Source organism: Dasypus novemcinctus, chromosome 19 (assembly GCF_030445035.2).
Source record: "Dasypus novemcinctus isolate mDasNov1 chromosome 19, mDasNov1.1.hap2, whole genome shotgun sequence".
In the NCBI taxonomy this organism is placed as follows: domain Eukaryota; kingdom Metazoa; phylum Chordata; class Mammalia; order Cingulata; family Dasypodidae; genus Dasypus; species Dasypus novemcinctus.
In genome coordinates, this window is record NC_080691.1 from 33,725,415 (window position 1) to 33,744,586 (window position 19,172).

General features: G+C 43.2%; 2 protein-coding genes across 14 annotated transcripts in view; one reads left to right on the forward strand and one right to left on the reverse strand.

The window, feature by feature from the left end:
• Positions 1 to 5,428, reverse strand: part of GIT2 (GIT ArfGAP 2) — a 62,550-nt gene extending 57,122 nt beyond the window's left edge. For 9 of the 13 annotated variants that reach the window (XR_011646521.1, XM_058281550.2, XM_058281548.2 and 6 more), the window contains exons 1-2: positions 5,221 to 5,428; positions 410 to 543 (exon numbers count right to left, since the gene is read on the reverse strand). Coding sequence is in view for 12 of the 13 variants with exons in the window: in XM_058281550.2 (XP_058137533.1) it covers positions 410 to 543; positions 5,221 to 5,272 (186 nt within the window). In the remaining variant the exon portion in view is untranslated. The remainder of the gene's footprint in view (positions 1 to 409; positions 544 to 5,220) is intronic. The other 4 variants (XM_058281547.2, XM_058281542.1, XM_058281544.1 and 1 more) reach the window with 1 other exon arrangement.
• A 3,413-nt stretch (positions 5,429 to 8,841) lies between these two features.
• ANKRD13A (ankyrin repeat domain 13A) overlaps positions 8,842 to 19,172 on the forward strand; it is a 55,432-nt gene continuing 45,101 nt past the window's right edge. Inside the window, exon 1 of the mRNA XM_058281551.2 lies at positions 8,842 to 9,186. Coding sequence (XP_058137534.1) covers positions 9,091 to 9,186 — 96 coding nt within the window. The 5' untranslated portion in view covers positions 8,842 to 9,090. The remainder of the gene's footprint in view (positions 9,187 to 19,172) is intronic.

A 19,172-nucleotide genomic window follows, 5' to 3' on the forward strand; every position in this document is an offset into this window, starting at 1 on the left:
TCAGGAATAAGGATATTAATAAAAGTTTCTAAGGCAGTGGCTTTCAGAAACATTCATCATGAAAAGTGGAAAACATGGACTATTTAAAAATAATTTCTAGTGACATTTTAGAAAGTCAGTAGGAAAATATTATAAAGAAATTTTAATGCCTGACCATCTGTCTGTCTGTCTGTCTATCTGTCATTGAGCTTCTGAGATCAGATTAATGTTAGGAGGGAGAAATCTTAAATGATGAATTCAGTGCAAATAAAATATACATATAGCATTGATTAGTTCAGCCCTTCTACTCAAATACTAGTCAAACATTTTTGAGAGACTTAAGAAGAATACTAGAAGAAATTTTAGTTGCTAAAACAGTAAGCCCTAAAAACTTAAACAACAAACTGTGAGAAAAATTCTTATCCTTTACCTGAAGCAATGTTGGAGGCCACGGTGTGTGTTTTAGATGCCTTACTTGAGAGATGTGGCGCCCCAGACTCCGATGGACACTGCAGCACTCATCACATATAAAAGTTCCCCTATTAACTGATGCCCAGGAAGGATCTGGAAAGAAGAATGAAATCCCAGAGGTGAGGGGTTACCACACTGCCAGATGGCAAAAGATATCAGAGGCTTGAGGTTTTTTTTTTTTTAAAGGAATTTCTGTTGTCTTAATATGCCAGGAAACATATCAAGGTGGTGATCTTGTCTGATGACACCACCCATCTTGGCCGATTACACACCATGTTAACTGATACTAAAAACCTTACTTGAATCCCTAGTTATCTCTCTTCTGGTTCAGGGCCACAGTTTGTCGTCCTAATGTGGATCTACCCCACTAGGATGCTCTTTCATTCAATGTAAAAGAAGCAAACTGAAGGGGCGGTACAGATGAATCACTTCAAATCCATCTCCACAAATGGCCAGATAATACAGTTTTGACAGTGAGTTAGCAGCAGAACATTACCTGAGGTAAAATGCGAAAACACTGCTACCCTAATCTACAAATCTGCATGCCCACATGCTTAGGAGAAAGCTGTGAGTGACAAACTATAAAATTGCTCAGCTGCTGTGGTTCTGAGGACAGACTGGGAAACCTGGCCTCCTATGATACCCGTTAGTTATTTCAAATAAACTACTCACTGAGTCCAACCCTCCTACTCATCTGAAAAAAATTACACTTCAATAACAGTGGTTTCACAGAGGTGAAGATGTAAAATAAAAAACGGGTAATATTTTTGGTGTGTGTGCAATATTCTTCTCCTATGAAGTCTCAGAGAACTTTATTAGATAGCCTTGGAAACAAGGACTAATTCACAAGTGGCAAGCAAGATGGATCTGGGTAAGTAAACTGAATACTTAGAAATCCAAATAAAGGAAGATCTACATTTCATCAGACACAGAATGGGGTGACAACAGGTGCCACTCAACTGCCTGGTCTAAAGATTATATTTTAACAATTCTTTTTTTAAAAAAAAGATTTATTTATTTATTTAATTTTCCCCCCTCCCCTGGTTGTCTGTTCTTGGTGTCTATTTGCTGCGTCTTGTTTCTTTGTCTGCTTCTGTTGTCGTCAGCGGCATGGGAAGTGTGGGCGGTGCCATTCCTGGGAAGGCTGCTCTTTCTTTTCACGCTGGGCGGCTCTCCTCACGGGCGCACTCCTTGCGCGTGGGGCTCCCCCACACGGGGGACACCCTTGCGTGGCACGGCACTCCTTGCGCGCATCAGCACTGCGCATGGCCAGCTCCACACGGGTCAAGGAGGCCCGGGGTTTGAACCGCGGACCTCCCATATGGTAGACGGATGCCCTAACCACTGAGCCAAAGTTCGTTTCCCTATATTTTAACAATTCTTGAATGTCCACAAGCATCTTTACCGCTTTCAACAATTTATTCAAACCCTTACAAACCATGTAAAGAAAAGTTATGATATTTCAATCAAGGACCAACTCTGGGAGTTTGGGAGAACAGTGGTAAGAGGGGTGGGCTCTTTCCGCCACGTTTCTGTGCCGCCACAATGGTGTGCATGAACGTCCTGGCTGACGCTCTCAAGAGCATCGACAATGCCAAGAGGCAAACGCCAGGCCGTGCTCCAAAATCATGGTCAGGTTTCTAACTGTGATGATGAAGCATGGTCACATTGGCGAATTTGAAATCAGTGATGATCACAGAGCTGGGAAAATTGTTGTGAACCTCAGAGGGAGGTTAAACAAGTGTGGTGTGATGAGCCCAAGATTTGACGTGCAACTCAAAGACCTAGAAAAATGGCAGAATCATCTGCTCCCATCCTGTCAATTTGGTTTCATTGTATTGATGACCTTAGCTGGCATCATGGACCATGAGGAAGCAAGGCAAAAACACACAGGAGGAAAAATCCTGGGATTCTTTTTCTAGGAATGTAAAACATATATGCAAATAAAATGCCTCCATGGGAAAAAAAAAAAGGGGGTTGGCTCTGGAGCAGGCCAGGGTCTGAACCCCAACTCTGCCACTTCTTGCACAATCACCTTGGGCAAGTTATTTCTTTGAGCATTCTGACCACGGGTCATATGGGAATATAACACCTACATCTTGGTAGAAAAGAACTAAAGTATCAGATATACAGCAAGTGCTCAGTGATGTTAGCTGTTCTATATTTTCTAAACTGTTTTCTAAGCACCATTCAGGTATCTTCAAGAACCCACTGAAATTTATGATCATTAGGAAAAGTACTTGAAAACATAGATTGTTATACACGAACTCTGTACTACTATAGTGACACTTGTTTATAGAGGTAGGTGCCATAGATTTTTTTAGGTAATTGCACTTCAGAGTATTTTAAAACAAACTAGATTCATTAAAATAAACAAGTGAAATATTTAAGCAGTGATCATGGTTAAATGTTTGCCCTAAAACAAAAACAGAAATAAAATAATTTAATAAAGTATAACACTCTCAATATTACTACACCATCCTAAAAAGCAAAGATTGTAAAAATCAAGATGAGGGATCGCTAAAAAGATACATAGCAACATTGCTTTTTGCAATGTGGTACTACTACTGGTGACTAAAAAAAGACTATTTGTTTTGAAGCATAGTTTTGATTTTTACCTATCACCCAGAGGATTCACAGTATTCTTGGAGGAAATTAAATAGCACCAAGATAGCAAGGACTTAACACACCTCAAGCAAGGTTCTCAATCACTTTAATATCATGGATCAGAATTCCATGGAAAGAATATTAGAATTTCACAACATAGTAAAGTCAAAACCAAGTTTGTATGAACGAGATTGGGCGAAACCCTTCCAGTTTATTTGGATGTTTTACGTCAGGGCTTCTTAACCAGGGTTCAATGGACAACATAAATGGGTTGTGACTCCACTGAGAAATCCTAAGCAAAATTCTGTGTGAGAGAGTGAGTATACATGCATTTTCTAGGAAGTCAGGGCTTTGCATTCATCAGATTCTCAAAGGGGTTCCTAACCAGAAAGGTAACTCTTTTACTAGGACTTTGCAGAAAAGGCAGCATAAATTCCTAGCTGCTCAAGTTCACAGAACATTTCAAGGTAGCCTAATTATACTCAAAACAGGAAGGAAGTGACTCAGTCTCTGTAGACTAGGCAGATGAAACAACAACTAAAACGATACAATGGAAGGGAAAATGTTCAGAAATGCACAAAATGCTGAAGTGCAAGGTAGTCTTTAGGGTGGCAATGGAGCAGCAACTCTTCTGCCTTATAACAGCTATCGAGAAGTAAAGAATACTCATTCTAAGAGGAAGTTTGAAGCTAGACACATGTGAATCAAACACATCTGAGAAAGTTCAACTGAAAACAGGCAAGAAAAGAAGGAAGTGGAACAAGTAACATTTTTTAGAGAATAAAAACGCAGTTTGTATCATTCACTCTAAATTGGTTTATGAGACACCACTTTTTAAACCCATTTAACCCCTCTCCCTATCTTCTAAGGAAAACTAGTAGCCCTCCTTGCACTATACAGGCCATGCTACAAACACACAAGGTTTGAGTTATCTTAGTACTATTTAAAATCAGTCTCAACTTCCAAATCACAAGTAGAAGTTCACAAGAGTTGCAAAAAAAAACTGGTGTTTATGATTTCATTAGCATTGTTTATTGGGGGCTAGTGTGCCAAGAAAGCCATCTTACTTTTGATTACCTCAAACAAGCAGATAAATCCATGCGCTGAAAATAGCATATAATAATCTAACTATAGAGACCTGTCAATTCAGTTCCAATTACTAAGACAAATCTGAAAGGCCAAATCTGAAAAACTGCATATTGGTGGAAATGGTTTTGGCCTTTTAATATTCTCACATGCCTACAGTGCCTGAATAATACCCAAATGTGTATATTGCCAGTGACTGCATGTTTATTTGGTACGCTGTAAAGTATGATTTAGGAATTCAAATCTAGTTTTAAGAGACTACAAGGATTCTGTACTAAATACATAATGCAAAAAAGAAAAAAAATTAGAGGATCGTAAGAATACTCATTGAATCTTCTCAACCACTGAGTGCAGTACTCCCAATTTTCCCCATCAGAAAAATGAGGAAATCGAGGCTCGGCCAAATGAAGTCATCAGTCCAAGGTCACTTGGCAAAATCTAGTTTGAACTCAGGCTGCTCAGTTCCTAAAACTTGAGACATGCACTGCCTCCTAAACGCTGGCTGTCTTTGTAAGACCCCAATGTCCTGGATTCTCCCCGGTGGAGTGGCAGCAGTATGTCAAGAGCCAGGAAGTCATCTGCCCAGGGGCCTCTTGACTTGTCTCAGAGAAGGAAGCTCCGAGTGTCTCCCACCAGATAGGGAGCCCTTGCCAGGAGAGGGTCCGGGTGGCAGGTGACACCTGCAGCTTGGGGGGCCGCAGCCGGGGACATTCGCAGTTTACTTCGGTAATTAGTTTTCCTGTGGCTTGCCCAAGCCCCTTCCTGTTGGGGGAGAGGACTCAGCCCCGGCCCCTGCCGCCTCGAAGGCCAGTCTTGGATGCAGAGGAAGAGAAAGGGGGTGGAGGCCGAGAGGGAATGCAAGGGAAGGACCGGAGGGCGGCGGCTGCCTCCCTGTCCCGCTCTGACAGGCCCGGGACAGGCCCTGTCCCAGGGCCGCCCTCGGTCCTCCCTCGCTGCGACCACGGCCGAGAGGCGCGGGGCTCGGCGGCGGGGACCTGCCCGACCCGAGGGAGCGGCCCGGGGGCAGGGGTCCCGGCCAAGAAAGTAAAGGGAGCGGGCCCGGCCGGTGCAACTCACCCGGCCCGCTGCAGTCAGCGCACACCTCGCTGCTTCGGAGCCGCTTCGACATGGCTCCCGCCTCCCACGCGCCGGGAACTAGGGGCCCCGGGACAGCGAAGGCGGCGGCGGAAGCAGCGCTTCCGCTTAACGGGTCCCTGCGGCAGCGCTGGCGGTGGCGCCTCTCCCCTCAGCGCCTCCGAGAAGTAGCGCAGCACGCAGGCGCGGGGCGGTGCCCATCGGCGACAGAAGGTCACGTGGTCGGAAAGGGCACGCTGCCTTATCGCCATCTTTAGTAAGGGCAAGTGTCTCCCCTAGCACCGTCTTCCTTATTTCTCCTGCCAGCAGAAATAAGGTTAATAGCAGGGGAAGCAGAAAAATCTAGTGACCAGAGCGCTGCAGCCACAACGTTCCTGACACAACAAGTGACCAAGTCACTTACTGTGCCTTTGGCCAAGGTCGTTTGTTCATTCATTCATTCAACAAGTATTTATTGAACACCTACTATGCACCGCACACTATTCCAGAAACTAGAGAAACAGCAGTGAGCAAAGCAGACAAAATTTCCAGTCCTTATGGAGCTTACATTCTACCGCGGTAGATCAATAATATAAGTAAAATACAAAACATGTTAGATGTTTCCTTTTTTAGATTGCAGTGTTGTTGTCTTTTAAGGAGGTACAGAGGATTGAACCCATGACCAGGTACATGGGAAGCAAGTCCTCAACCACTGAGCTACACCCACTCTGCTAGATTGCAGTGGGTTTTTTTTAAGATTTATTTTTTATTTATTTCTCTCTCCTCCCCTGCCCCCCAATTGTCTGCTCTCTGTCCATTCGCTGTGTGTTCTCCTGTGACCGCCTTTACCCTTATCAGCGGCACCGGGAATCTGTGTTTCTTTTTTGTTGCGTCATCTTCTTGTGTGAGCTCTCCGTGTGTGCGGCGCCATTCTTGGGCAGGCTGCATTTTCTTTCACGCTGGGCGGCTCTCCTTAAGGGGCGCACTCCTTGCGCGTGGGGCTCCCCTACGCGGGGGACACCCCTGCGTGGCACGGCACTCCTTGCGCGCATCAGCACTGCGTGTGGGCCAGCTCCACACGGGTCAAGGAGGCCCGGGGTTTGAACTGCGGACCTCCCATGTGGTAGGTGGAGGCCCTATCCTTTGGGCCAAGTCCGTTTCCCTAGATTGCAGTTTTAATCTCATTTGCATAATAGAATACTGTATTATACAGCCCATGATTTGTTTCTGTATGGCTTGCTACCTATGAATGGATTTTACATTTTTAAAGGGTTGCAAGAAGAAATAGGAGGAAGAAGAGAAAGAAGACTATTTAACAGAAGTACCTGACGCACAAAACCTAAATATTTATTATCTGGTGGTTTTAGTTTGCTAGGCTGGTGAAACAGATACCATAAAATGGGTTGGCTTTTCACAAGGGGGATTTGTTAGTATAGTAGCTTACAGTTTTGAGGTCATGAAATATCCAAATCAAGACATCAGCAAGACAATGCTTTGTTCATGAAAACCTGCCAGAGATCCTGAACTGTTTTGTAACTTGGGAAGGCACGTGGGTGGCATCTCTGGTTTCTCTCTTTTCCAGTTTCCCTTGCTTTCAGCTTTTTGCTTCCGTGGCTTTTTTCTCTCTGCATTCATCCCGTTATAAAGAATTGTAGTAAGAATATACACTTATTCTGAATAAGGTGAGTCACATCTTAACCGAAACAGCCTCATCAAAATATTTGAATTATAATGGGTCCACACCCAAGGAATCTGTTAACTTTAAGGATCTGCTTTTCTGGAGTACATGCAGACCCCACACTGATCAAGGACAAATGTAATAATTTATGGAAAAGTGTGTTGTGCCTGCCTCACAGGTAACCCTCAATAGATAATAGCTACTATTATTACTGGTATTATTTTTTTAAGCACTGCTTTTCTTCATATATTTGGAATTTGAGAATAAGAATAGGGAACGAGACTTATTTATAGGATGGTGTGACATAAACACAATGAAATGAGATTAGTTAGTGTGAAGAATAGATGTGGCCCAAATGCTAATGAATATTTACTGTATGTGTTCCATGTAAACAAGATTATGATGTCCATTCAGCAAATATTAGACACCTGTTTTGGGCCAGGTGTCTGGTAAACAAAACAGAGGTGGTCTCTGCCATTGTGGAGTCTTCAGACTAAAGTCATAGGAGAGATGGTCAATAAACATGGGATGATGGAGAGAATGAAGAATAAGTTACATGAGGCAACTTAATGAAGATTAAGTTGCAAGAAGTCCTTGAAGAGGCCTCAGAAGCACTGGTCTGTGGTCCCTCTCTCCAGTTTGGTAAATATGTGATGTGGGAATAACCACAAAGTTCCCGCACATTCCGCAGTAAAAATCTATGGGTGCTCTCTTGAGGCTCCTGTTTCCTATGGGTTCCCCGACTCACAGATCATCTGGGCTCAATACTATGGAGAACGGATTAGCCCAGAATTCTTGAACAGCTGTTGATGCCGGCATCTGGAAAGCTGAATGTGCACAGGCAGGGAGAGCAGAGGATGCTTTTAGGAGTCCAATGAATAACTTTGCCCGGCTATGTCACCTAGTTGTAGAAGCTCAGGCTGGTGAGGAGCTATAAGTTGACCTGGTTCTTTATTGAGTCAAGGAGGTATAGTATCTGAGATTGAAATGCAAGGACGAACTTCCTCTTTGCAGGTCATGGTAAAGTGTGGGTATAATATATGAGTCCTTTCAGCCATAATCCCAAATCTAAATGGTTAGCTTAGAAAACAAATGACACTCCTGTGGAATAAACTACCATCACAGTTTCTTTCCTTAGAAAAGTTGTAGGTTTACGGAAAAATCATGTATAAAATAAAGTTCCCATATACCACCCTATTATTAACACGCTGCATTAATGCACCACAGGTAACTTTTGAATCACAACCAAGTTTGGATTTCAGATAGACAGTAGTTCTGAAGGTGGGCGATTTTAGTCCCCCAGGAGACATTTGGCAATGTCTGGAGACATTTTTGGAGGTATTTTTGGAGGCTACTGGCAAGGAGGTCGGGGATGTTGCTCAATATCCTACAAAGCACAGGACGGGCTCTATAACAAAGAATTATTCAGTCCAAAAATGTGTCGAGATCCAGAAACCCTGAGCTAGAACTATGCTCTTATTATGCAAATATTATATGTCACTTTTCCAGGGCTAATAGTTGTCGCTTTAAAAATTGTTTAGTGTTGCCCACTTTTAAAATGGCTTCTGACAAATCATAGAAACATCTGCCCTGGTCCAAAAAGGCTGCAAGGTAGCCCGAATGGTTTGGTCCAGGCCCCTCCTGACACCCCCTGACCTCAGAGCCAATGGAAGCTGCCCAGTTGTGGGCCGGACCACCTTGGGCCCCTAGAGCAGGGGGAAAGAGGCTAGTGACGAACAGACCGAGTTTCTTTATCAAGATCCTGGGCCAAGGCAGGGAATTGCACCTCCTTTTAGAAGATGGTGTTTGGTTTTCTGGTGTGGAATTGGAGGTGGAAGGGCTTGGGCGGACAGCCGGCCGGGCCCCAGGCTTCGGTCCCCCTCCTGCAGCGCGCAGTGGTTCGCTCCCCGCACTTCCCTGTTTGGGACAGTTCGGCCCCAGAAGTCGGTTCGGAAGCTGTCAGCGCGGGCGGGAGCGCGGCGGGGCGCGGGGTGGGCGCGGCCGACCCCGTCCCCGTCCCGGCCCGCGACCCCGACCTCCTGCGCACCCCGCACCCGGCCCGCTAGGCCGTGCGGCCGCGCACCGCGCCCCTCGCTCGCCCGCCTCGTTCTCTCGCCGGCCGGGCGCCGGAGACCCCGCGGGTGCTGAGATTTCTGGCGAGCGGGCGGCGAGGGCCCGGCTGCGGTCTCCTCGCCATGTCTTCGGCCCACGACGCCAGCAGCCACTTCCCTCTGCACCTCCTGGTCTGGAACAACGACTACCGGCAACTGGAGAAGGAGCTGCGGAGCCAGGTGAGGGGCTGGGCTGGAGGTCGCCGCCAGGAGGGGAGAAGTCGGGGTCCTTCGCCTCCCTGAGCCACCGCCCTGGTCTCGCTGACCCCTTCAACTCTGCTTTTGTGGGCCAATCGTTCTAATAGTAGGGCTCGTCTTGAGCGCTTACTGTGTGCCGGGCCCTGTGCCGAGGGCTTTGTAAAGATGATCTCTCTTTAACCTTTCCAACAGCCCTAGGAGGTAGGCAGGTATTATTATTCCACTTGACAGAGAAGGAAACTGAGGATCTCAGAGGTTATGTGCCTTGGGCAAGGTCGTCGGGCTAATAAATACCAGTTGGGGATTTTAACCCAGGCGGACTTGCTCTAGAGTGCTTTCTTAACCATTAGGCTTTACTGCCTTTCTCAAAGAGGAGGAACACACACACGGCCCTCACCTCACTCACCCTATTGTAAGGAAGGGCACGATTGGGTTTGGAGTCCTGGTTCTAACTACCTCTGTGACCTTGGGCAAGGCATTTTCCCTTTCTGACTCAAGTTAGCTTATCCGCAGAATGCTGGTGTTGGTGCTAATAGGGGCAAACCCAGTCCTTGGCTATGTTGACAGGTCTGGGTGGAGGCCCAGGAATCAGCATTCTAAACAAGCTTTCCAGGGAGGCTGATGCATACCTAAGTTCGAGAATTACTTGTGCACAGGGGCCTTAAGATCTCATTCTGGTCTGAAGTGCTTTGATTCCTTGTCTTTTATTTATTGCCATCTGTTTAAAGCAGTGGTTTTCAAATGGAGGTGATTCTGCCTCCCCCCGCCGGGACATTTAGCAATGTCTGGAGACCTTTTTGGTATTTAATGTGTGGAAATGAGGTGCTTCTGGCATCTAGTGGGTAGAGGCCAGGGATGCTGCCACAATGCATAGGACAGCCCTCCCCAACAAAGAATTATCCAGCCAAAAATGTCAGTAGTATTTTGGTTGAGAAACCCTACTTTAAAGGCATCCTAACAATTCTGGGGGTATTGGTGCCCTCAGGTTATAAGCTAACAGATTTAGCATTTAAGATAAGGATTTGTAATCTCCAAAACCTGGTGTAATTGTTCTTGCTGGGTCCACTCATTTTATCCAGCATGGTCTTTGAATGGTTCAAAATTGGTCATGTTAAGACACTTCAGAGGAAAAGGATGATTGGTTTTCTTTTGATTGGCAACAGTTGAGCAAGGTCAGCATCACCCTGCTTGGTGAACTGTTACTGCTAAAGGGGAGTGAGCTTTAAGTCTTGGGCGCCCACTGAAAGTCAGAAGTCTCCCTTTTTCATTTAAATCCTCTCTAGATAGAATAAACATGTGTAAGTCATTGGTCTCGATTAGATGATAGAATTAAGAGTTAAGGAGATATATGACATATATCCCAGACTAAATGATTCACCATTAAACCTCCCAGTATGCCTAATGATTTCATTCCTCTTCTTTTACTAGGTGGGGCTCAGAGGGAATTCTCTGTTATTTAACTCTTAGCTCTGTTTCTAAATCTCACCTTGGAACTTTAAAAATGATGAGCCTAGTTCTGGTTTTTAGACATCTGCATTTTGCATCTATACTTCCTCAGTATTGTGAGGCCCACCTTCTTGCAAAATGTCAAGAGACAGTACAAAGAAAGTCAGAGGACTAAAATCCTATTTGATAGAAAGGCTTTTTATCATCCTTAAACCACAAACAGCAGACTTTCTATTTCTTTGCAGAGAAGAAAAGAGTTTAAATGAATTGCAGTTTTTCTTTATAGAATGCCAGCACTTATTTGATAAGAGAAGAACAAACAAGGTCTTGGTTTATACTTTAAAATGTGACTTAGTTGAATTATCTCTTTTTTTCTGTGAACTACAATGAAAGTGCTCATTGAAAGTTCTCTGTGTCTCTTACCTTGAAAAATGTTAAGTACATTTGTGATCAGGGAATTATAATGTTGCAGCACAGTTTCCTGGAGTGAATCGGCCATTAATACCTTCGATTGTCAAGGAGATATTCATACTTGCTAATTACTTGGTTTGGACTCTTGGTTCTTGGTTACCACTGAATATGGGTTTCCAGCATCCCAGTTCCCTCTGGGGAAGAGACAGCTGCAGTGTCTACCGTTCATGGTGGTAGAAACTTGACTGTCATAACCACGTAATCCAAGTTCAGTCCTGAAACTTGGCCATTGAAGGGTTCAGTCAGGGCAAATGTCATGGTCATACCACCTGGGCAGTTGTCAGAAAGACCCCGTACTTGGTTTAATGCTCTGCTGTTACCGGCTTAAAATTCATAATAGTTTTGTATAGGGGGCCTCACATTTTCGTTTTTCACTGGGCCCTGCAAACTGGGCCTGGCCAATAAGTTGCTAATTGTCTCTTTCATGTTTATCTAGGCTCTCTATTGATTATGAAACGGCCACCTATCTCTGCGGCCTGAAGGCAGTTGGGCCTAATGGCCAGCACTAGGGCTGATTAAGCTGTGAGCTTGGGCAAGTTATTTACCCTTGCTGAATTGTTTCGTCACCTGCAGAAACGCGGAGAGGAACCCTAAAAGCTTACTATTTTGTCAGGCCGCTGCCCGGAACCTGTTTTATGTGCATTTTTAGATTTAATTTTCACACCAACCCTCTGACTCCTACTTTACAGATGAGGAAACAGAGGTGGAGAGAGGCTCAGCCACACCCTTCTCAAGTGGCCAAGCTGGGATTTGAACCCGAAAGTAGGATTCTGTCCAGATCCTGTGTTCTTATTTATTTATTTACTTTGTTGTTGTTGTTTTTGCCCATTGTCTGCTTGTTATTGTTTTTTTCTCATCTGCTTGTTTTTCTCTCCTCTGCTTGTTGTTTTTTTGCTAGTTGTCCGCTTGTCGTCTTCTAGAGGACGCACCGGCACCAAACCTGGGGGAGGCAGGTGTTCAATTGCTTGAGCCACATCTACTCCTGTATTCTTTTTTTTTTTTTATAAAGATTATTTATTTGGGGTAGGAGCTTACAGATACCAGGCAATGAAGCATAAGTTACTTCCCTCACCAAAGTCTGTTTCCACATTTTGGAGCAAGATGGCTGCTGACATCTGCGGGGGTCCAGGCTTCCGGGGTTCCTCTCTTCCCAGGTCTTGCTTCTCTCTGGGTTCACGGTTCCTCACTTTCTAGGGCTTGCTTCTTCCTGGGCTCAGGATTCCTCTCTTCCTGGGGCTTGCTTCTGTTTCCTTTGAGAGTTTACTTGCCAGGGCTCCAGCTTAAGTCTTCAGCATCAAACTCAAACATCAAAACTCCAACATCAAAAAACCTCAACTCTGTCCTTTGTCATGCCTTTTAACACCCTTCGTAGGGTGGGGACTCAAGACCCTAATGACATCGCCCAATCTAAGCCCTAATTGTAACTTAATCACGCCCATGCTCCTGTATTCTTAATCACTTTGCTAGACTTCTTCCAATAAGAAATGCTTCCATTTCAGGATTGTGGAGAATAAGGAAGAGAATGTATCTGAAAGTGTGGGCACATAGTAAATGGGAACAAAACCAAGCTGCTGCTCCAGTTATTATTAATTATTATACATCTGTGAAATTAGCTCCTTTCATGTATGCTCCCATTTTCTACAAGGAACATATATATTGGTTGGATAATAAAAATAAAAACTAAAAAAACATTCTAATTACCCCAATGATAACACCAGTTGTTTCACTTAGTGTTTTGTTTGCCAGTACATTTCTGCTGTTTTCCTTCAATCATGAGTGGGACTTGAGCAGGCGCACTGGTAGCTGGAAGAATTTTATTTTGTTCCAGGAACAGTAGCACAAAAGGAATCAAGGTTATCCAGATGAAGAAGGAAAGCACATGTTTCTGAGTGTGCACGAGCCAGTCCCAATCCCACAGCCTTGCTAATAGCCTGCCGTGACTTTGCCAAAGATGAGACGGTTTCAAGCTTTCAGCTGTTTGCTTGGCAGAGGCATTTAATAGAGTGCCTCTTCACTCCTCAACTCTGCTGTCCTTAATGTTCAGTGAGGCCTTGAAAGTTGGTTTCTGAGGTTGAAACTGTTTCCTGGTCATGCTGCTTGCCCTTTAGCTAGAGGGATCTGTTCAAGTCCTTTGGCCTCCTTACTGATGCTGGGAGAAGAATGAAAGCTTACGGAGACAAATGCAAAGGTCAGTCAGTGCACCTTAGACAGAGAAGGGAAGATCCTGGGGCCAGGCAGGGTGGGGGGTGACAGAGGAGGCCTGGCCCTGGAGTCAGCCCACAGTTGAAAGCACGACACCCAGACAGGAGGACAAGGAAGGGGACGTCGCAGGCAGACAGCAGCAGCAACAGCGCCCGGAGTCTGATGGGGAGCTCTTCTGGGGTCTCACCCCGGCCCCCCGCAGGCTGGATGAGGCCACTGGGCATGGATTTGAGCCAGGGCCCGTTTGGCTGGAGGCCTGACGTGAGCCTGGCGCCGGGCAGCCAAGACCAAGACCTAGAGCCTGGTCTTGGAGTCCGGTGCTCCCCCTTGGCCGTCGGGGGCTCAGGTCTTGGACACCCTTTCCCACCTGCCGTGGGTGGGGCAACCAGCGGGGCCAGAACCTCAGAGGACCAGGGCAGTGTGAGAGTGAGGAGGAGCGAGGGTGGTTTTCTCCGCTGAGAGTGGACGGCCCCCCAAGAGCTAAAAGCAGTTGACGAAGCACTTACTGCTGGCCTGGAACCATTCTGAGTATCTTACATTCTCACGGACTCTGGAGCAGGCCTAATCCTGGTTGTGCAGATGTGGACCCAAGGCACACAGGGTGACTCCCTGGAGACCAGAGAGGAAGCGGGGCCGCTCGTCTGGCTCTGCAGCCTGCCCTTGAAGCTGGCCCATGCATGGTGGTGAAGGCTTTTGAAAAGCACGAAAAGTGGGTGGCTTTAAATTAGCAAGAGGAAGGAGATTTGCAGAAATGTCACTTCTTTTCTTCTGGGATGACAATATTATAGTTAAAAGGGGCCGATACTTTAAATTTGATACAGTCCATGGCTGTAAAAACTTCAAGGATCAGCTTTGAGAGTAAATTCTAGTGAAATCCTAAAGGCTTTCCAAACTCATATCATTAGTTAAAGACTCTTAAGCCCCACTGCAATAAATCTCTTTTAGGAAGAAAGTGACAGCTTATATGTAACTATGCAGTGTGGGTGTTTGATAATAAGAGCTAATAAAGTGTATAATAAGAGCTAACCTTTCTTAGCACAGTGTGTCAGGCACTCTGCTAAGGGCTCTACTCATTTTTCACTTTAATGCTTGTAAGAAGTCTTAGGCAGGTGTTTTTGTGTTGTTCACAATTTACAAAGAAGCAAATCAAAGCTCAAGAGAAATTAAACAACTTGCCCAAGGTCAAGTAGTATCTAGATGATAGGTTAGTTTTTACATTACTTATAAACGTACACACATAAATTGATTTTTAAAACATCTTTATTGAGATATAATTCACATATCACACTAGTCACTTATTTAAATATATACTGTTCACTGTTTTTTAGTATATTCACAGAGTTGTCATAACCATCACCACTATCAAATTCCAGAACATTTCATCACCCCAAAAAGAAACTTTGTGCCCGTTAGCAGTCATTCCCCTTTGCTACCCAGCTTTTCAGCCTCCCATAACCACTTACCTTTCTGCTTCTGCATTTTTGCCTATTCTGGAATTGCCTGTTACATGAAATGAAATCATTCAATATATGGTCTTTTGTGTCTGGATTCTTTCACTTAACATAATGTTTTCAAGGTTCCTCTATGTCCTAGCATATATCAGTGCTTCCTTTTATATTGTCAAATAATATTCCATTGTGTGGTGATGCCATATTTTATTTCTTTATTGCCTGATGGACATTAGGGTGGTTTCCACTTTTACTATTATGAATAGGGCTGCTTTGAACATTCTTGTGCAGTTTTTGTGTGGATGTATGCTTTTATTTCTCTTGGGTATATACCTAGGAGAGGAATAGTTGGGTCATATGGTAACTGTGTTTAACTTTGGGGGCTGCCAAACTGTTTTCCAAAGGAGCTGTACCATTTTACATTCCCACCAGCAGTGTATGAGAGTCCCAATTCCTTTACATCCTCGACAACACTTGCTATCATCTGCCTTTTTTGTTTATGGCAAAATCCTAGAGGGTTTGGATGTGGTATCTCTTTGTGATTTTTCTTTTTTTAAGATTTATTTTATTTATTTCTCTTCCCCGCTGGCCTACTGTTTGTGCTTGCTGTCCGCTCTTTTTTGAAAAAAAAAAGATTAATTTATTTCTCTCCCTTTCCTCTCCCCCCTGCCCATTGCTCTCTGTGTCCATTCACTGTGTGTTCTTTTGGGTCCCCTTGTATTCTTGTCAGCGGCACTGGGAATCTGTGTTTCTTTTTTGTTGGGTCATCTTGCTGCATCAGCTCTCCGTGTGTGTGGCCCCACTCCTGGGCAGGCTGCACTTTTTTCACGCGGGGTGGCTCTCCTTACAGGGTGCACTCCTTGCATGTGGCGTTCCTCTACACAGGGGACACCCCTGTGTGGCACTGCACTCCTTGTGCGCATCAGCACTGAGCATGGGCCAGCTTCACCACACAGGTCAGGGGGCCCTGGGTTTGAACCTTGGACCTCCCATGTGGTAGGCGGGTGCTCTATCCATAGAGCCAAATCCGCTTTCCACTGTCTGCTCTTTGTGGCTGTTTGTTGTGTACTCTCTGTGTCTGCTTGTCTTCTTTTTTTTAGAAGGCACTGGGAACTGAACTTGGGACCTTCTATGTGGGAGGGAGGCACCCAATCACTTGAGCCATCTCTACTCCCTGCTTGTGTGTCTCTTGTTGTGTTTCCTTGTTGTGCCATCTTGGTGTATCAGCTTGCTACGTCAGCTCGCTGTCTTGCTCGTCTTCTTTACGGGGCACTGGGAACTGAACCCGGGACCTCCCTTGTGGTAGGCCCTACTGCATGAGCCACATACGCTTCCCTCTCATTGTTATTTTGATTTCCTTTATCCTAATGCCAGGCATCTCTTCATGTGCTTATTGACCATTTATGTATCTTCTTTGGAGAAACATCTGTTCAAATCCTTTCCCCACTTAGAAAAAATTGGGTTATCTTTTTGTTCTTGAGTGGTAAGAGTTCTTTATATTTTCTGATATTGGATCCTTATCAGATATATGATATGTATATATTTTTCCTTTTCTGTGGGTTGTCTTTTCACACTCTTGATGTTATTTTTTGAAGTACAAATGTTTTTAATTTTGCTGAAGTCCAATTTATATTTTCTTTTGTCACTTGGTGCTTTTGTTGTTTTATCTAAGAAACTTTGCCTAATCCAAGTTCATAAAGATTTTACTGCTGTGTTTTCTTAGTTTTCTAGAGTTAGCTCTTACACTTAGGTCTATGATCCATTTTGAGTTCATTTTCATGTAGGGTGTAAGAAATCTAACATCATTATGTTGCTTGTGGATACCTGCAACATTTGTTTGCATCATTTGTTGAAAACACTGTTCTTTCTCCATTGGATTAATTTGGCACTCTTAATGAAAATCAATTGACCATAAATGTGTGGGTTTAGTTGTATTCCACTGATCTGTATGTTTATCCTTTTTTTGAGTAGCACACTGTCTTGATTGCTGTAGCTTTGTATAGTAAGTTTTGAAATTGGGAAATGTGAGTTCTCTAACTTTGCTATTCTTTTTCAAGACTGTTTTGGCTGTTCTGTTTTCCTTCCATTTTCACAGGAATTTTTGGATGAGTGCAACAATTTCCGCACACAAAAAACCAACTAGTATTTTGATAGGGATTGAATTGAATCTGTAGATCAGTTTAGGGTTTATTATTATTTTAACACTATTAGGTCTTCTGACCCAGGAACACGGGACATCTTTTCTTTTTTTTTTTAGATCTTCTTTTCAGCGTACCAATTTTGTGCTTTTGTTAAATTGATTTCTAAGAATTTTATTCTTTTTTATGTTATTGTAATGGAGTTGTTTTCTTAATTTCGTTTTTGGAAATGTATAAAAATATCAGTTTCTATTTTCTATAGTGATCTTGTATCCTGCAAGCTTGCTGAACTTATCAATTCTAACAGTTTTTATAGTGGGATTTTCTAATTACAAGATCATGTCCTGCAAATAGGGATAGTTTTACTTTTTCCTTTACAATTTAGATGCCTTTTTTTTCTTTTTCTTTCCTAGTTTTAGCTAGAACTTCCAATACTGTATTGAATGGCAGTGGTGATAGTGGACATCCTTGTCCTTTTCCTGATCTTAAGGTTCAGTCTTTCACCATTACGTATGATGTTGGCTGTGGGTGGTTTGTAAATGCCCTTTATCGGGTTGAGGACATTCTCTGCTATTCCTAGTTTGTTCAATGTTTTTATCATGAAAAGGTGTTGGTTTTGTCACAATTCCTCTGAATCCATTGAGAGTATCACATGGCTTTTATCCTTTAATTTGTTCATATAGTGTATTACATTAATTGATTTTCAGATGTTAAGCCAACCTAGCCATCTTGGGATAAATCTTACTTGGTCTGGTCATGGTATAAAATCTTTTATATGTTGCTGAATTGCTGATATTTTGTTGAGGACTTTTGTGTCTGTATTAATAAGAGATATTGACTATAATTTCTTTTTTTGTGATATCTTTGTCTGGTTTTGTATCAGGGTAATACTGGCCTGGTAAAATGAGTTGGGAAGCTTTCCTTCCTCTTCTACTTTTGAAAGCATTTGTGATGAATTGGTATTAATTCTTCCTTAAATGTTTGGTAGAATTCACCAATGAAGCCATCTGGACTTTGGCCTGTTTTGGTGGAAGGTTCTAAAATTACTGATTCAGTTTCTTTGCTTGTTATAGGTCTATTCAGATTTCCTATTTTTTCTTGAGTCAATTTCAGTAGTTTGTGTCTCTACAGGATTTTGTCCATTTCCTCTAAGACTAAGTTTCCTTAGTTTGTTGGCATACAGTTATTAATAATATTCTTTTATAATAATTTTATTTATTCTGAGTCAGTAGTAATGTCCCCTCTTTCATTCCTGATTTTATTTTTTATTTTTTTAAATTGTGTTTTTAAGTTTTTTTTTAAGATTGATTTTATTTACTTTATTTTTTTAATTTATTTTATTTTATTTAAAAAAATTTTTTATTTATCCCTGCCTTCTCCCAGAAGGTTCACTGTCTGCTCGCCTTCTCCAGGAGGCACTAGAAACTGAATCCTGGACCTCCCACATGAGAGGGGAGTACCCAATGGACTGAACCACATTTGCTCCCTCATTCCTAATTTGAAGAACTTGAGTCTTCTTCCTTTTTTTCTTGGTTATTTTAGCTTGAGGTTTGCGAATTTTGTTGATCTTTTCAAAGAACCAATTTTTGGTTTCATTGATAGTCTCTATTGTTCTTTTATTTTCTTTTTCATTAATTTCTACTTTAATATTTATTCACCCATTGCTTTTAATTATAGTGTCATGATAATATGCTATGGCATTCCCCCTGCTTTCTATCATTTCAAGCGAGATGGGAGGCACAGGAGGCACTGAAGAGATCTAGTTAGCCCTGCAAAGTATGCCACTATATAGCTTACACATATGTCTTTACCTAGGGTCTAAAACGTATTGTATCTGCCTTTTATTTATGTATCACATCTAGAGGTTGCCCAAGAACTTAGATGTTATCTTTGTCCTGGAGTGTGGATTGCAGGCCTGTGACATAGAAGTAAATAGAGGTTCCCCTTTTGCGTGATAAATGTTGCTAAGTGTCTTGTATGTCACACAGTGTGTTAAACCTAGCACTTTTATTTAGATTGAGCTATTAGGGGATAAAAAAATTTATTTAATGGATGTGTAGGAAGGTAATTAATGAATTTGCTAATTATTTCTTACCTGCTAAACTTCCAGTAACTTTATAGTTTTTAGCCTTGTTCTAATTTTTTAAAAAAAGCATTTATTGAAAATTAGAACTTAGGACGACTGAAGCTAGAAATAAAGACTTGGACCCCTTGGAAGTCTCAATCTTTGATAAGCCAGAGAAGCCAGACCCTAGGGAAAGGT